This window comes from Oncorhynchus gorbuscha, linkage group LG02, assembly GCF_021184085.1.
Source record: "Oncorhynchus gorbuscha isolate QuinsamMale2020 ecotype Even-year linkage group LG02, OgorEven_v1.0, whole genome shotgun sequence".
In the NCBI taxonomy this organism is placed as follows: domain Eukaryota; kingdom Metazoa; phylum Chordata; class Actinopteri; order Salmoniformes; family Salmonidae; genus Oncorhynchus; species Oncorhynchus gorbuscha.
The window spans coordinates 69,077,047-69,090,314 of NC_060174.1; the positions used below are offsets into that span (position 1 = coordinate 69,077,047).

At 44.9% G+C, this 13,268-nt stretch overlaps 1 protein-coding gene across 8 annotated transcripts in view; it reads left to right on the top strand.

Annotated features, from left to right (window-relative positions):
• The window catches only part of LOC124008291 (roundabout homolog 2-like), a 203,116-nt gene that overhangs the window by 147,968 nt on the left and 41,880 nt on the right, over window positions 1-13,268 (top strand). For 5 of the 8 annotated variants that reach the window (XM_046319451.1, XM_046319458.1, XM_046319475.1 and 2 more), the window contains exons 7-9: window positions 1,755-1,766; window positions 5,790-5,914; window positions 6,943-7,114. In XM_046319451.1, the coding sequence (XP_046175407.1) occupies window positions 1,755-1,766; window positions 5,790-5,914; window positions 6,943-7,114 (309 nt within the window). The remainder of the gene's footprint in view (window positions 1-1,754; window positions 1,767-5,789; window positions 5,915-6,942; window positions 7,115-13,268) is intronic. The other 3 variants (XM_046319467.1, XM_046319481.1, XM_046319497.1) reach the window with 1 other exon arrangement.

The following is a 13,268-nucleotide window of genomic DNA, read 5'->3' on the forward strand; positions in this document are numbered from 1 at the left end:
GATAAGGTAAGGGTACAATGTAAGGGTTAAGGTTTGGGATAAAGTAAAGGTACATGTAAGGGATGAGGTTTGGGATAAGGTAAGGGTACATGTAAGGGATAAGGTTTGGGATAAGGTAATGGTACATGTAAGGGATAAGGTAAGGGTACATGTAAGGAGTACGGTTTGGGATAGGGTAAGAGTACATGTTTGGGATAAGGTAAGGGTACAATGTAAGGGTTAAGGTTTGGGATAAAGTAAAGGTACATGTAAGGGATGAGGTTTGGGATAAGGTAAGGGATAAGGTTTGGGATAAGGTAATGGTACATGTAAGGGATAAGGTTTGGGATAAGGTAAGGGTACATGTAAGGAGTATGGTTTGGGATAAGGTAAGGGTACAATGTAAGGGTTAAGGTTTGGGATAAGGTAAAGGTACATGTAAGGGATGAGGTTTGGGATAAGGTAAGGGTACATGAAAGGGATAAGGTAAGGGTACATGTAAGGGATAAGGCTCAGTTGGTAGAGCATGGCGCTTGTAACGCCAGGGTAGTGGGTTCGATCCCCGGGACCACCCATACGTAGAATGTATGCACACATGACTGTAAGTCGCTTTGGATATAAGCGTCTGCTAAATGGCATATATTATTATTATTATTATGTAAGGGATAAGGTTTGGGATAAGGTAATGGTACATGTAAGGGATACGGTTTGGGATAAGGTAAGGGTACATGTAAGGGATAAGGTAAGGGTACATGTAAGGGATAAGGTTTGGGATAAGGTAAGGGATAAGGTTTGGGATAAGGTAAGGGTACATGTAAGGGATAAGGTTTGGGATAAGGTAAGGGTACATGTAAGGGTTAAGGTTTGGGCTAAGATAAGGGTACATGTAAGGGATGAGGTTTGGGATAAGGTAAGGGTACATGAAAGGGATAAGGTAAGGGTACATGTAAGGGATACGGTTTGGGATAAGGTAAGGGTACATGTAAGGGATAAGGTTTGGGATAAGGTAAGTGTCAAGGTTTGGCATCAGATTGAACCCGCGATCCTCGGAGGTGAAACATGCAGTTTAAGCCCTTCGTTTATCCCCATCCTCAACGTCCTATCAAGCCCCAAGCCGACAAGATTAACACATGCTCACGTTGCCCCGAGTGGACAGTACTGAAGGCATCTCCCTACGTCCTGGGGACCTGGACAAACGTTGAATACTAAAGTCTATCTGGTGTGATCTCGCTGCTCTCCCAGGGCCCAGTCTGGATGAATGCACCAGGACTTCCAGCCTCCACACAGATATGAGCAACTTAACCAGAACCAATTGTGTTACCCACCCTGTATCTCACTATCCATTCCACCTCGCCTGCAATATCACCACGCCTCACTGTGTCCTCTGTCAACTGAGATGTTAATAGGAGAATTGGTGGCGTGAGAAAGTGTTTTCAGGGTATTTGAGGTGAAGAGGTCGAGGGATCCAGCTTTCTGTCTTTTGCTTTCACATCAGCACATTGTTAAGTGACAATTCTGTGGCGTTCCCACATCGGTGAATACGCCTAGGTGTACAAGGCTATTGTGTTAAACTATACACCCGTCAATGATGACACCCAGGTTTTATTTCCTTTTCCTGAGCCCCATTCTCCTGCTCCTTACCTGCTGGAGTTTTGTACCCAACACCACGTCATTCATTTCTGATTTCCATGTTTTTTTCTTTCCCTCTCCTATCCTCTCCTCTTCTCCATCTTGTGTTTTGTCCTCACCCACCCATACCATTGTTCTGTCACCAGCTCGTCCTGTTGGTAAGTATGAGCTGATCCCATTGTGCATGCATTACTTTCTTTTTCTCTGTCACACACAACATACATACATGCACACACACACACTCACACATATACACACATGCTAAAGCTCAATAAATATTCCTAGACTTACAGTACCAGTCAAAATTTTGCACACAACTACTCACGCAAGGGTCTTTCTTTATTTTGACTACTTTCTACATTGTAGAATAATAGCGTATCAGGAATCAAGGTACGACCCAAGTGCAAACTGTGTGAAGTAACAATGTTTATTGTAAGCACAGAGGCAGGCAAATGACAGGTCAGGGACAGGCAGAGTTCAGTAATCCAGAGGTGGATCAAAGGTACAGGACGGCAGGCTCAGGGTCAGGGACAGGGACAGTCAGAGTTCAGTAATCCAGAGGTGGAGCAAAGGTACAGGACGGCAGGCTCAGGGTCAGGGACAGGCAGAGTGGTCAGGCGGGTGGGTAAAGGGTCAGGACAGTCAAGGGTCAAAAACCATGAGGACGAGAAAAAGAGAGGCAGGGAAAAGACAGGCGCTGTCAGAACGACCGCTGGTAAGCTTGACAAACAAGACCAACTGGCACAGACAGACAGAAAACACAGGTATAAATACCCAGAGGATAAGTGGGGAAGATGGGCGACACCTGGAGGTGGTGGAGACAAGCACAAGGACAGGTGAAACGGATCAGGCCGTGACATAGTGAAGACATAGTGAAGACTTTGAAATAACACATATGGAATCATGTAGTAACCATAAAACTGTTAAACAAATCAAAATATAATTAAGCAATAAGGCCCGAGGGGTTGTAGTATATGGCCAATATATGACGACGCAAAGCGGAGTGCCTGGATACAGCCCTTAGCCGTGATATAAGCTCAGCAAAAAAAGAAATGTCCCCTTTTCAGGACCCTGTCTTTCAAAGATAATTTGTAAAATTCCAAATAAGGTCACAGATCTTCATTGTAAAGGGTTTTACACTGTTGTCCATACTTGTTCAATGAACCATAGACAATTGACGTCACAGTTATGAAAACTTAGGACACTTTATACTGACTCTGAAAAACACCAAAAGAAAGATGCCCAGAGTCCCTGCTCATCTGCGTGAATGTGCCTTAGGCATGCTGCAAGGAGGCATAAGGACTGCAGATGTGGCCAGGGCATTAAATTGCAATGTCCGTACTGTGAGACGCCTAAGACAGTGCTACAGGGAAACAAGACGGACAGCTGATCGTCCTCGTAGTGGCTGACCACGTGTAACAACACCTGCACAGGATCGGTACATCTGAACATCACGTCTGCGGGACAGGTACAGTTACACCAGGAACACACAATCCCTCCATCAGTGCTCAGACTGTCCACAATAGACTGAGAGAGGCTGGACTGAGGGCTTGTAGGCCTGTTGTAAGGCAGGTCCTCACCAGATATCACCGGCAACAATGTCGCATATGGGCACAAATCCACCATCGCTGGACTGGCAAAAAGTGCTCTTCACTGATGAGTCAAGGTTTTGTCTCACCAGGGGTGGTGGTCAGATTCGTGTTTATCGTTGAAGGAATAAGCATTACACCGAGGTCTGTACTCTGGAGCGGGATCGATTTGGAGGTCAAGGGACCGTCATGGTCTGGAGCGGTGTGTCACAGTATCATCGGACTGAGCTTGTTGTCATTGCAGGCAATCTCAATGCTGTGCGTTACAGGGAAGACATGACCCTCCAGAATGACAATGCCACCAGCCATACTGCTTGTTCTGTGCATGATTTCCTGCAAGACAAGAATGTCAGTTATCTGCCATGGCCAGCGAAGAGCCCGGATCTCAATCCCATTGAGCATGTTCGAGCACATCTGGGACCTGTTTGATCGGAGGGTGAGGACTAGGGCCATTCCCCCCCAGAAATGTCTGGGAACTTGCAGGTGCCTTGGTGGAAGAGTGGGGTTACATCTCACAGCAAAAACTGGCAAATATGATGCAGTCCATGAGGAGAAGATGCATTGCAGTACTTAATTCAGCTGGTGGCAACACCAGATACTGACTGTTACTTTAGATTTTAACTCCCCCTTTGTTCAGGGACACATTATTCAATTTCTGTTTGTCACATATCTGTGGAACTTGTTCAGCTTATGTCTCGGTTGTTGAATCGTATGTTCATACAAATATTTACACATGTTAAGTTTGCTTTTTTTACTGAGTTTATTGGCCATAAACCACAAACCCCCGAGGTGCTTTATTGCTATTATAAACTGTATTACCAACATACTTTGTCATTCCCATGGTATATGGTCTGATATAGCACAGGTGTCAGCCAATCAGCATGCAGGGTTCGAACCACCCAGTTTATAATTTTGATTTTAGATTCTTCAAATTAGCCACCCTTTTCCTTGACGACAGTTTTGCACACTCTTGGCATTCTCTCAACCAGCTTCATGAGGAATGCTTTTCCAACTGTCTTGAATGAGTTCCCACATATGCTGAGCATCTGATGCAGCACTCCATCACTCTCCTTCTTGGTCAAATAGCCCTTACACAGCCTGGAGGCGTGTTTTGGGTCATTGTCCTGTTGAAAAACAAATTATAGTCCCACTAAGCGCAAACCAGATGGGATGGTGTATCACTGCAGAATGCTGCGGTAGCCATGCTGGTTAAGTGGGCCTTGAATTCTAAATAAATTACTGACAGTGTCACTAGCAAAGCACCCCCACACCATCACACCTTCATACTTCACAGTGGATACCACAAATGCGGCGATCGTCCGTTCACCTACTCTGCGTCTCACAAAGACATGGCAGTTGGAACCAAAAACCTAACATTTGGACTCATCAGACCAAAGGACAGATTTCCACCGGTCTAATGTCTATTCCACTCATGTGTCTTGGCCCAAGAAAGTTTCTTCTGCTTTTTGGTGTTTTAGTAGTGGTTTCTTGGCAGAAATTCAAACATGAAGGCCTGATTCATGCAGTCTCCTCTGAACAGTTGATGTTGTGATGTGTCTGTTACTTGAACTCTGTGAAGCATTTATTTGGACTGCAATCTGAGGTGCAGTTAACTCTAATGAACTTATCCTCTGCAGCAGAGGGTCTTCCTGTGTCGGTCATCATGAGAGTCAGTTTCATCATTGCGCTTGATGGTTTTAGCGACTGCACTTGAAGCAACTTTCAAAGTTCTTAAAATGTTCCAGATTGACTGACCTTCATGTCTTAAAGTAAGGATGGACTCTCGTTTCTCTATGCTTATTTGAGCTGTTCTTGACATAATATGGACTTTGTTTTTCACCAAATAGGGCATTCTTCTGTATACCACCCCTACCTTGTCGCAAATGGCTCAAACTCAATAAGAAGGAGATAAATAATAAAGAAATTCCACAAATGAACTTTTAACAAGGAACACCTGTTAATTGAAATGCATGTAGCTGGTTGAGAGAATGCCAAGAGTGTGCAAAGCTGTCATCAAGGCAAAGGGTGGCTACTTTGAAGAATCTCAAATATAAAATCTATTGTGGTGTGTCCAAACTTTTGACTGGTACTGTACATACACACCCATTAACACCTGCACACATTCACACCTGATTATTCAACATACTAATACATGCACATGTACCTCCTTAGTTTGAACCACCCAACCCAGCCCTCCATTTAGTTGTGTGTTGTTAAGTTAGTTGTAACCCCTCTGTTTCTCCAACTTGCTGGTCAAGATATTGTAGTTGATATGCAGTAGTTCTGATGTAGAGACTACAAGGGGAGAATGTATGTAAAAGCACCCGTGCTCATGAGTTGGTTTCATTCATTCAGGTTTGTGGCCAGCAGGATGAATGGTCTGTATGGTCTGGTACCTGTAGTAATGTTTCTTCAGAGAGACTACTAGACACTCACCTGTTGCATGTTCCCTGTAGCCTGTAGCTTGTAGCCTGTAGCTGTAACCTTTTGCTTCCCTTGATTAGTATTTGCACATAATCAGAACTGACTCTAAATGTCTTCCTGCTGTGTTGTGGTGACAGTGGTTTCACTTCTCTGACCTTTGGTCTTCAGAGGCTCCCCAGTTTGTGGTGCGACCCCGGGACCAGATCGTGGCTCAGGGGCGCACAGCCACCTTCCCCTGTGAGACCAAGGGCAACCCCCAACCCACTGTGTTCTGGCAACGAGAGGGCAGCCAGGTAAGAAACACCTGTTTGAATAACGTGTGTTGAATGTCTGCATACTTGACTGTGCCTGCGTGTGTTAGCTCTTGCCTATGCGTGTTGGCCTCTTCTTACGCACATGAACAAAAACAACCTCCTAATTGTCTTAATTGAGACATGAAGGTTTGGTCCTGATTGGACTGTGGCTAGGGTCATGGGACCAGAGGTCAGGACTCCCGTCCCCGTGACAGTCACGGCCATCAATCATCAGTCCACCCCGCATGCTCTGACCAGCCATTTCTTTCACAAGAAACAGCATTAATTTGCTACATTAGCGTCATTAGGCATAATGGGATTAGGCTAATGTCCTTGCCTTCCCCTCCGTTTGTCTGCTCTCAGGACGCGGAATGGGGAAAAATCTCATTTAAGCGATAGAGAGATCGAGATCTCAAGGCTATGAGTGGGCGGCAGTGAGGACTCACTCAATGTCAAGACCCCTACTGCAGGGCTTCATCACGGGCAGGGCTGACCGCCTCTCACCCACAGTGTAAATGACTAACCACCTTGAGCAGAAAGAGGACCTTGACCCCTCTTCCCCCACACTTACTACTGAATTACACACACATTTCTAGGATAAGTGAGTGAATAGGAGCGCTAGTCAGTAATGAACACTGAGAATGGACATGGAGGAAAACGGAGCAAGGCTCCAGATGATTGGTTTGACTTGTTGGTGCTTTTTAGTCAATGCAGTGTGCTCTCGCATTGTACATGTTTGGTGTGTGGGACTACACTGTTATATAGCATTGTATTGCCAAGGATGACACTCACTGCAATTCAAACTCCCTCTGTTTAATTCCTGTCACTCTAAATGTCTCTCCTCTTCCTTCACATCTCTTATATAACTAACTGAATGTATTAACCATTTAGCACAGGACAGTTAACATGTACTATTCACCCTCGCTATTAACTGCAACATGTCAATTGTATCTCGCCATGTTTCCTGCTGGTTTTCTATTGGGCACAGGACAAAACACCATGTTAATGAGTCTCTCCTACCTTTCCAGGATCTGCTGTTCCCAAGCCAGCCAGCCCAGGGAGACAGCCGTGTGTCAGTGTCTGTCAGTGGAGAGCTGACCATCTCCTGTGTACAGCGCTCTGATGCAGGCTACTACACCTGCCAGGCCCTCACTGTGGCCGGCAGCATCCTGGCCAAGGCTCAGCTGGAGGTGGCAGACGGTGAGAGCATACAGCACGTATACACCACGGACACACACACACACACACACACACACACACACACACACACACACACACACACACACACACACACACACACACACACACACACACACACACACACACACACACACACACACACACACACACACACACACACACACACACACACACACACACACACACACACAAGACACTGCAGACACTGTGCACCTGCAGATGCATATCCTAACCAACAGACACCTGCAGAACCTTTGCCAACACACTTGTGCGCCTTGCCTGAGAACAATGCACAGCTAAAATCAAGCCCACAAACACTGTAACGAACATGGGAGACAGAGAGCTGGTTTTAAGCGCAGGGCGCAGGAGGTGTTTATTGGTAAAGGACCACAGGAGGAGGCAGGTGGCTGGGTCCAGGGGCAGGCAGAAGGTCATACACAGTCCAAAAGGCAACAGTACTGGCAGGGAAAAGCCTAGTAACGTTGTCAGGGAGATCAGGCAATAGGTTGATAGAGGAAATCCGAAAGGCTAAAGTACAGGCAGGGAATAGACAAAAGGCGTCATTAGTGAGGCAGGCCAATACTATCATACATGGGAGGATTACATTTCGGGAAACACAGCACTCCGAATAAAAGTGTCACAAAACAAACAATACCTCACAATGATGGGGTGCAAAGAACTGAACTAAGGAGTGTGTGATGATGACATACAGGTGTGTGAACAGGTGATCAGAATTCAGGTGATTGGGATCTGGAGAGTGAGCTGGGTTCAGGAGATCTATGTGTTTGAGAGTGTGAGTTGGAAGCAGACGTTACACACACACACACACACACACACACACACACACACACACACACACACACACACACACACACACACACACACACACACACACACACACACACACACACACACACACACACACACACACACACACACACTTGCATGAAAACATTGACTGAAGGGCCGGCCATAAAATGCGTCAGAGGCTGTCTGTTTAATGCTTGGCACTTATCTTGGCTGAGATGTGATGTGCCAAACGCTGCAGGAGCTAATCGGTCAAATGCCTTCATCCTTTTCATTAGCGTCTCACTGTGGGAAGTTGAACCATAGAGAGGCCATGAAAACCCTGAAAAGAGTGAAACTGTTCAGATGAAAACTCTCTCCCTGATGGAGTGTTACATTTACACTTCTCGCCTCCTCTCGATGAGCATCATTATCTTAAGTGCTGAGGTATTGCCAGTTGGGAGCTGTTTGCCCTCCTCTCTCTCTCTGTCTCTCACTCTCTCTCGCTCTGTCTCTTTTCTCTCCCTTTCAATTAAACATGGCGTTTCGTCGACAGGTGTTTATGTTTTTGGACTCAACAGAGCAAAGTATGACAACAGACTATGGCTTATGCTACTATGGATAGTCAACAGTATTTTGAGTGTGGGGATGTTGGCCCTAAGCGACAGGTTTGCCCGAAAAGGGAGAAGGCAGAGGAGGGGCGCAGGTGGTCCTCGTAACGCCTGAGCCCACTGATGTAGGGAAAGGTGGGCCGAGAATGGTACAGCAGTCACAAGCTCCTGTTGCTGAGGAACAAGTTGTCCGTGTTGAGTTGCAGCTTGTGCCAGAGAGGAACATGCCATGGGATCTTTAATGACCTCAGAGAGTCAGGACACCCGTTTAACATCCCATCCGAAAGACAGCACCCTACACAGGGCAGTGTCCCCAATTACTTCCCTGGGGCATTGGGATATTTTTTTAGACCAGAGGAAAGAGTGCCTCCTACTGGCCCTCCAACACCACTTCCAGCAGCATCTGGTCTTCCATCCAGGAACTGAGCAGGACCAACCCTGCTTAGCTTCAGAAGCAAGCCAGCAGTGGTATGCAGGGTGGTATGCTGCTGGCCCACTGATACAAGTGGGGAGAGGGAGGTGAGGGGTCTGTGGCCTAAGTTTAAAATTATTTTGTTTAACTAGGCAAGTCAGTTAAGAACAAATTCTTATTTACAATGTCAGCCTGGGAACAGTGGGTAATCTTTTCTAGCGCCGGCGTTCGCCTAGCAGAACCCCTCGACAACATTCTGCTGAAAAGGCAGCGCGCGAAATTTAAAAATATTTTTGAAAAATATTTAACTTTCACACATTAATAAGTCCAATACAGCAAATGAAAGATAAACAACTTGTTAATCTACCCATCGTGTCCGATTTAAAAAATGCTTTACAGGAAAGCACAACATATGATTATGTTAGGTCATAGACAAGTCAAAAAAACACAGCCATTTTTCCAGCCAAAGATATGTGTCACAAAAAGCTGAAATATAGATAAAATTAATCACTAACATTTGATGATCTTCATCAGATGACACTCATAGGACATCATGTTACACAATACATGTATATTTTATTCGATAATGTGCATATTTATATCCAAAAATCTCAGTTTACATTGGTGCCTTACGTGCAGTAATGTTGTGATTCCAAAACATCTGGTGATTTTCCAGAAATATTCATAATAGACATTGATAAAAGATACAAGTGTTATTCACAGAATTAAAGATAGACTTCTCCTTAATGCAGCCTCTGTGTCAGATTTCATTTATGTCCAAATAGCCACTTGTTTCAACCCACTAATTCATCTAAATGAGGCGCGAGCCCCTCCTTTATAGTAGTATTCTCATTCAAGTTTCTAAAGATGTTTGACATGTAGTGGAAGCCGTAGGAAGTGCAACTGTATCCATATCCCACTGCCAAGCTTTGAAAAACTACAAACCTCAGATGTTCCACTTCCTGGTTGGATTTCTCTCAGGTTTCCGCCTGCATATGAGTTATGTTATACTCACAGACATCATTCAAACAGTTTTAGAAACTTCAGAGTGTTTTCTATCCCACACTAATAATAATATGCATATATTAGCATCTGGGACAGAGTAGGAGGTAGTTCACTCTGGGCATGCTATTCATCCAAAAGTGAAAATGCTGCCCCCTATCCCAAAAAGGTTAACTGCCTTGTTCAGGGGCAGAATAACAGATGTCAGCTAGGGGATTTGATCTAGCAACCTTTCAGTTACTGGCCCCATGCTCTAACCACTAGGCTACCTGGCACTCCAGTTGAGGAGGATCAGGAGAAGGACATCTCTCCTGATATGATAGCAGCTGGCGACTACTCAATTTCGAATGTAGAGGAGGTAAATGGGTTCCTGGATCAAACTTTTGGGAAATCTGTCAAATTGGCAGATTTTTTTATGTTGATAAGTTGGGTTAGTCCAATTGAGTGTGAAGAAGCGTTTCCAATTGAAGAATGTTGTTACTGCTGTCATGGCAGCAAAAGGTATTGGGGAAAGGTTAAGAGAAAATTAAAACAATGATGACGATCATGCCTCATGGTGTTTTTTTCTCTTTGTCTGGTTTCTCTGTGGTTTCTTCTGCTTTTCCTTTCTCTTTGTTATATTGAGGTAATCTCAAAGATAATTCGTAAAAATCCAAATAACTTTGCACATCTTCACTGTAAAGGGTTCAAACACTGTTTCCCATGCTTGTTCAATGAATCATAAACAATTAATGAACATAAACCTGTGGAACGGTTGTGGAAATTAAGGTCACAGTTATGAAAACTTAGGACACTATAAAGAGGCCTTTCTACTGACTCTGAAAAACACCAAAAGAAAGATGCCTAGGGTCCCTGCTCATCTGCGTGAATGTACCTTAGGCATGCTGCAAGGAGGCATGAGGACTGCAGATGTGGCCAGGGCAATAAATTGCAATGTCAGTACTGTGAGACACCTAAGACGGCGCTACAGGGAGACAGGACGTACAGCTGATCGTCCTGGTAGTGGCAGACCACGTGTAACAACATCTGCACATGATCGGTACATCCAAATATCACACCAGGTACAGAATGACAAATGCCCGAGTTACACCAGGAACACACAATCCCTCCATCAGTGCTCAGACTGTCCAGAATAGGATGAGAAAGGCTAGACTGAGGGCTTGTAGGCCTGTTGTAAGGCAGGTCGTCACCAGACATCACCGGCAACAATGTCACCTATGGGCACAAACCCACCGTCGATGGACCAGACAGGACTGCTCTTCACTGACGAGTGGTGGTTTTGTCTCACCAGGGGTGATGGTCGGATTCTTGTTTATCGTCGAAGGACTGAGCGTTGCACCGAGGCCTGTACTCTGGAGTGGTATCAATTTGGAGGTGGATGGTCCGTCATGGTCTGGGGCGTTGTGTCACAGCATCATCGGACTGAGCTTGTTGTCATTGCAGGCAATCTCAATGCTGTGCATTACAGGGAAGACATCCTCCTCCCTCATGTGGTACCATTCCTGCAGGCTCATCCTGACATGACCCTCCAGCATGACAATGCCACCAGCCATACTACTCGTTCTGTGCGTGGTTACCTGAATGACAGGAATGTCAGTGTTCTGCCATGGCCAGCAAAGAGCCCGGATCTCAATCCCATTGAGCACATCTGGGACCTGTTAGATCAGAGGGTGAAGGCTAGGGCCATTCCCCCCAGAAATGTCTGGGAACTTGCAGGTGCCTTGGTGGAAGAGTGGGGTAACGTCTCACAGCAAGAACTGGCAAATCTGGTGCAGTCCATGAGGAGGAGATGCACTGCTGTACTAATGCAGCTGGTGGCCACACCAGATACTGACTGTTTCGTTCAGGGACACATTATTCCATTTAAGTTAGTCACATGTCAGTGGAACTTGTTCAGTTTATGTCTCAGTTGTTGAATCTTGTTATGTTCATACAAATATTTACACATGTTAAGTTTGCTGAAAATAAATGCAGTTGACAGTGAGAAGACATTTCTTTTTTTGCTGAGTTTTCCAAAGGTAGGTTCTCTCAATATTTATGGGGAAATGGGAAGGAATAAGTGGGCTTGGGTTTTAGAAGAAATAAAACAGAAAAGGCTTAATGTAGTTTTTTTACAGAATCATTGTGATGAGGCTAATGCGATTGACTGGGATATGTGGTGGGAGGGGCTGCATATACTAATTTCAGTGCTGGGGTGGCAATTTAGTTTTCTTCAGGCTTAGGGGTGACTTCTGGTATCTACAACAGAGATTGTCAATGGTTGGGTTTTATTGGTCAAGGCAGATATTATGTTTATTTTCTTAATCTTTTGTTATGTTTATGCTCCTAATGAGGGTACAGGGTGTATTGCTGTATTTGATCAAATAAAGGAAACCTTAAGAGAGTGTGACCAAGAGGGGTGTATGTTTTAGGGTGGAACTGTACAGTGTATTTTACTTATCGACTGCTGAGAACCTCACCTGCGGTCAGTATCTGGTTTATTAACTGAGTTTGAGCTTTCTGATGTGTGGAGAGGAGAGTACACTACAGTTAGGCAGTGTAGTAGGGTTGGCAATTTTAGACAGGTTGTATGTTGAGCACTACTGTAGTGGGGTTGGAAGGTTAGACAGGTTGTATGTATCTGAGCACTACTGTAGTAGGGTTGGAAGGTTAGACAGGTTGTATGTATCTGAGCACTACTGTAGTAGGGTTGGAAGGTGGAAGGTTAGACAGGTTGTATGTATCTGAGCACTACTGTAGTAGGGTTGGAAGATTAGACAGGTTGTATGTATCTGAGTAGTTTGGAAGACAGGTTGTATGTATCTGATACACTACTGTAGTAGGGTTGGAAGGTTAGACAGGTTGTATGTATCTGAGCACTACTGTAGTAGGGTTGGAAGGTTAGACAGGTTGTATGTATCTGAGCACTACTGTAGTAAGGGTTGGAAGGTTAGACAGGTTGTATGTATCTGATGTATCACTACTGTAGTAGGGTTGGAAGGTTAGACAGGTTGTATGTATCTGAGCACTACTGTAGTAGGGTTGGAAGGTTAGACAGGTTGTATGTATCTGAGCACTACTGTAGTAGGGTTGGAAGATTAGACAGGTTGTATGTATCTGAGCACACTACTGTAGTAGGGTTGGAAGGTTAGACAGGTTGTATGTATCTGAGCACTACTGTAGTAGGGTTGGAAGATTAGACAGGTTGTATGTATCTGAGCACTACTGTAGTAGGGTTGGAAGGTTAGACAGGTTGTATGTATCTGAGCACTACTGTAGTAGGGTGTATCTGAGCACTACTGTAGTAGGGTTGGAAGGTTAGACAGGTTGTATGTATCTGAGCACTACTGTAGTAGGGTTGGAA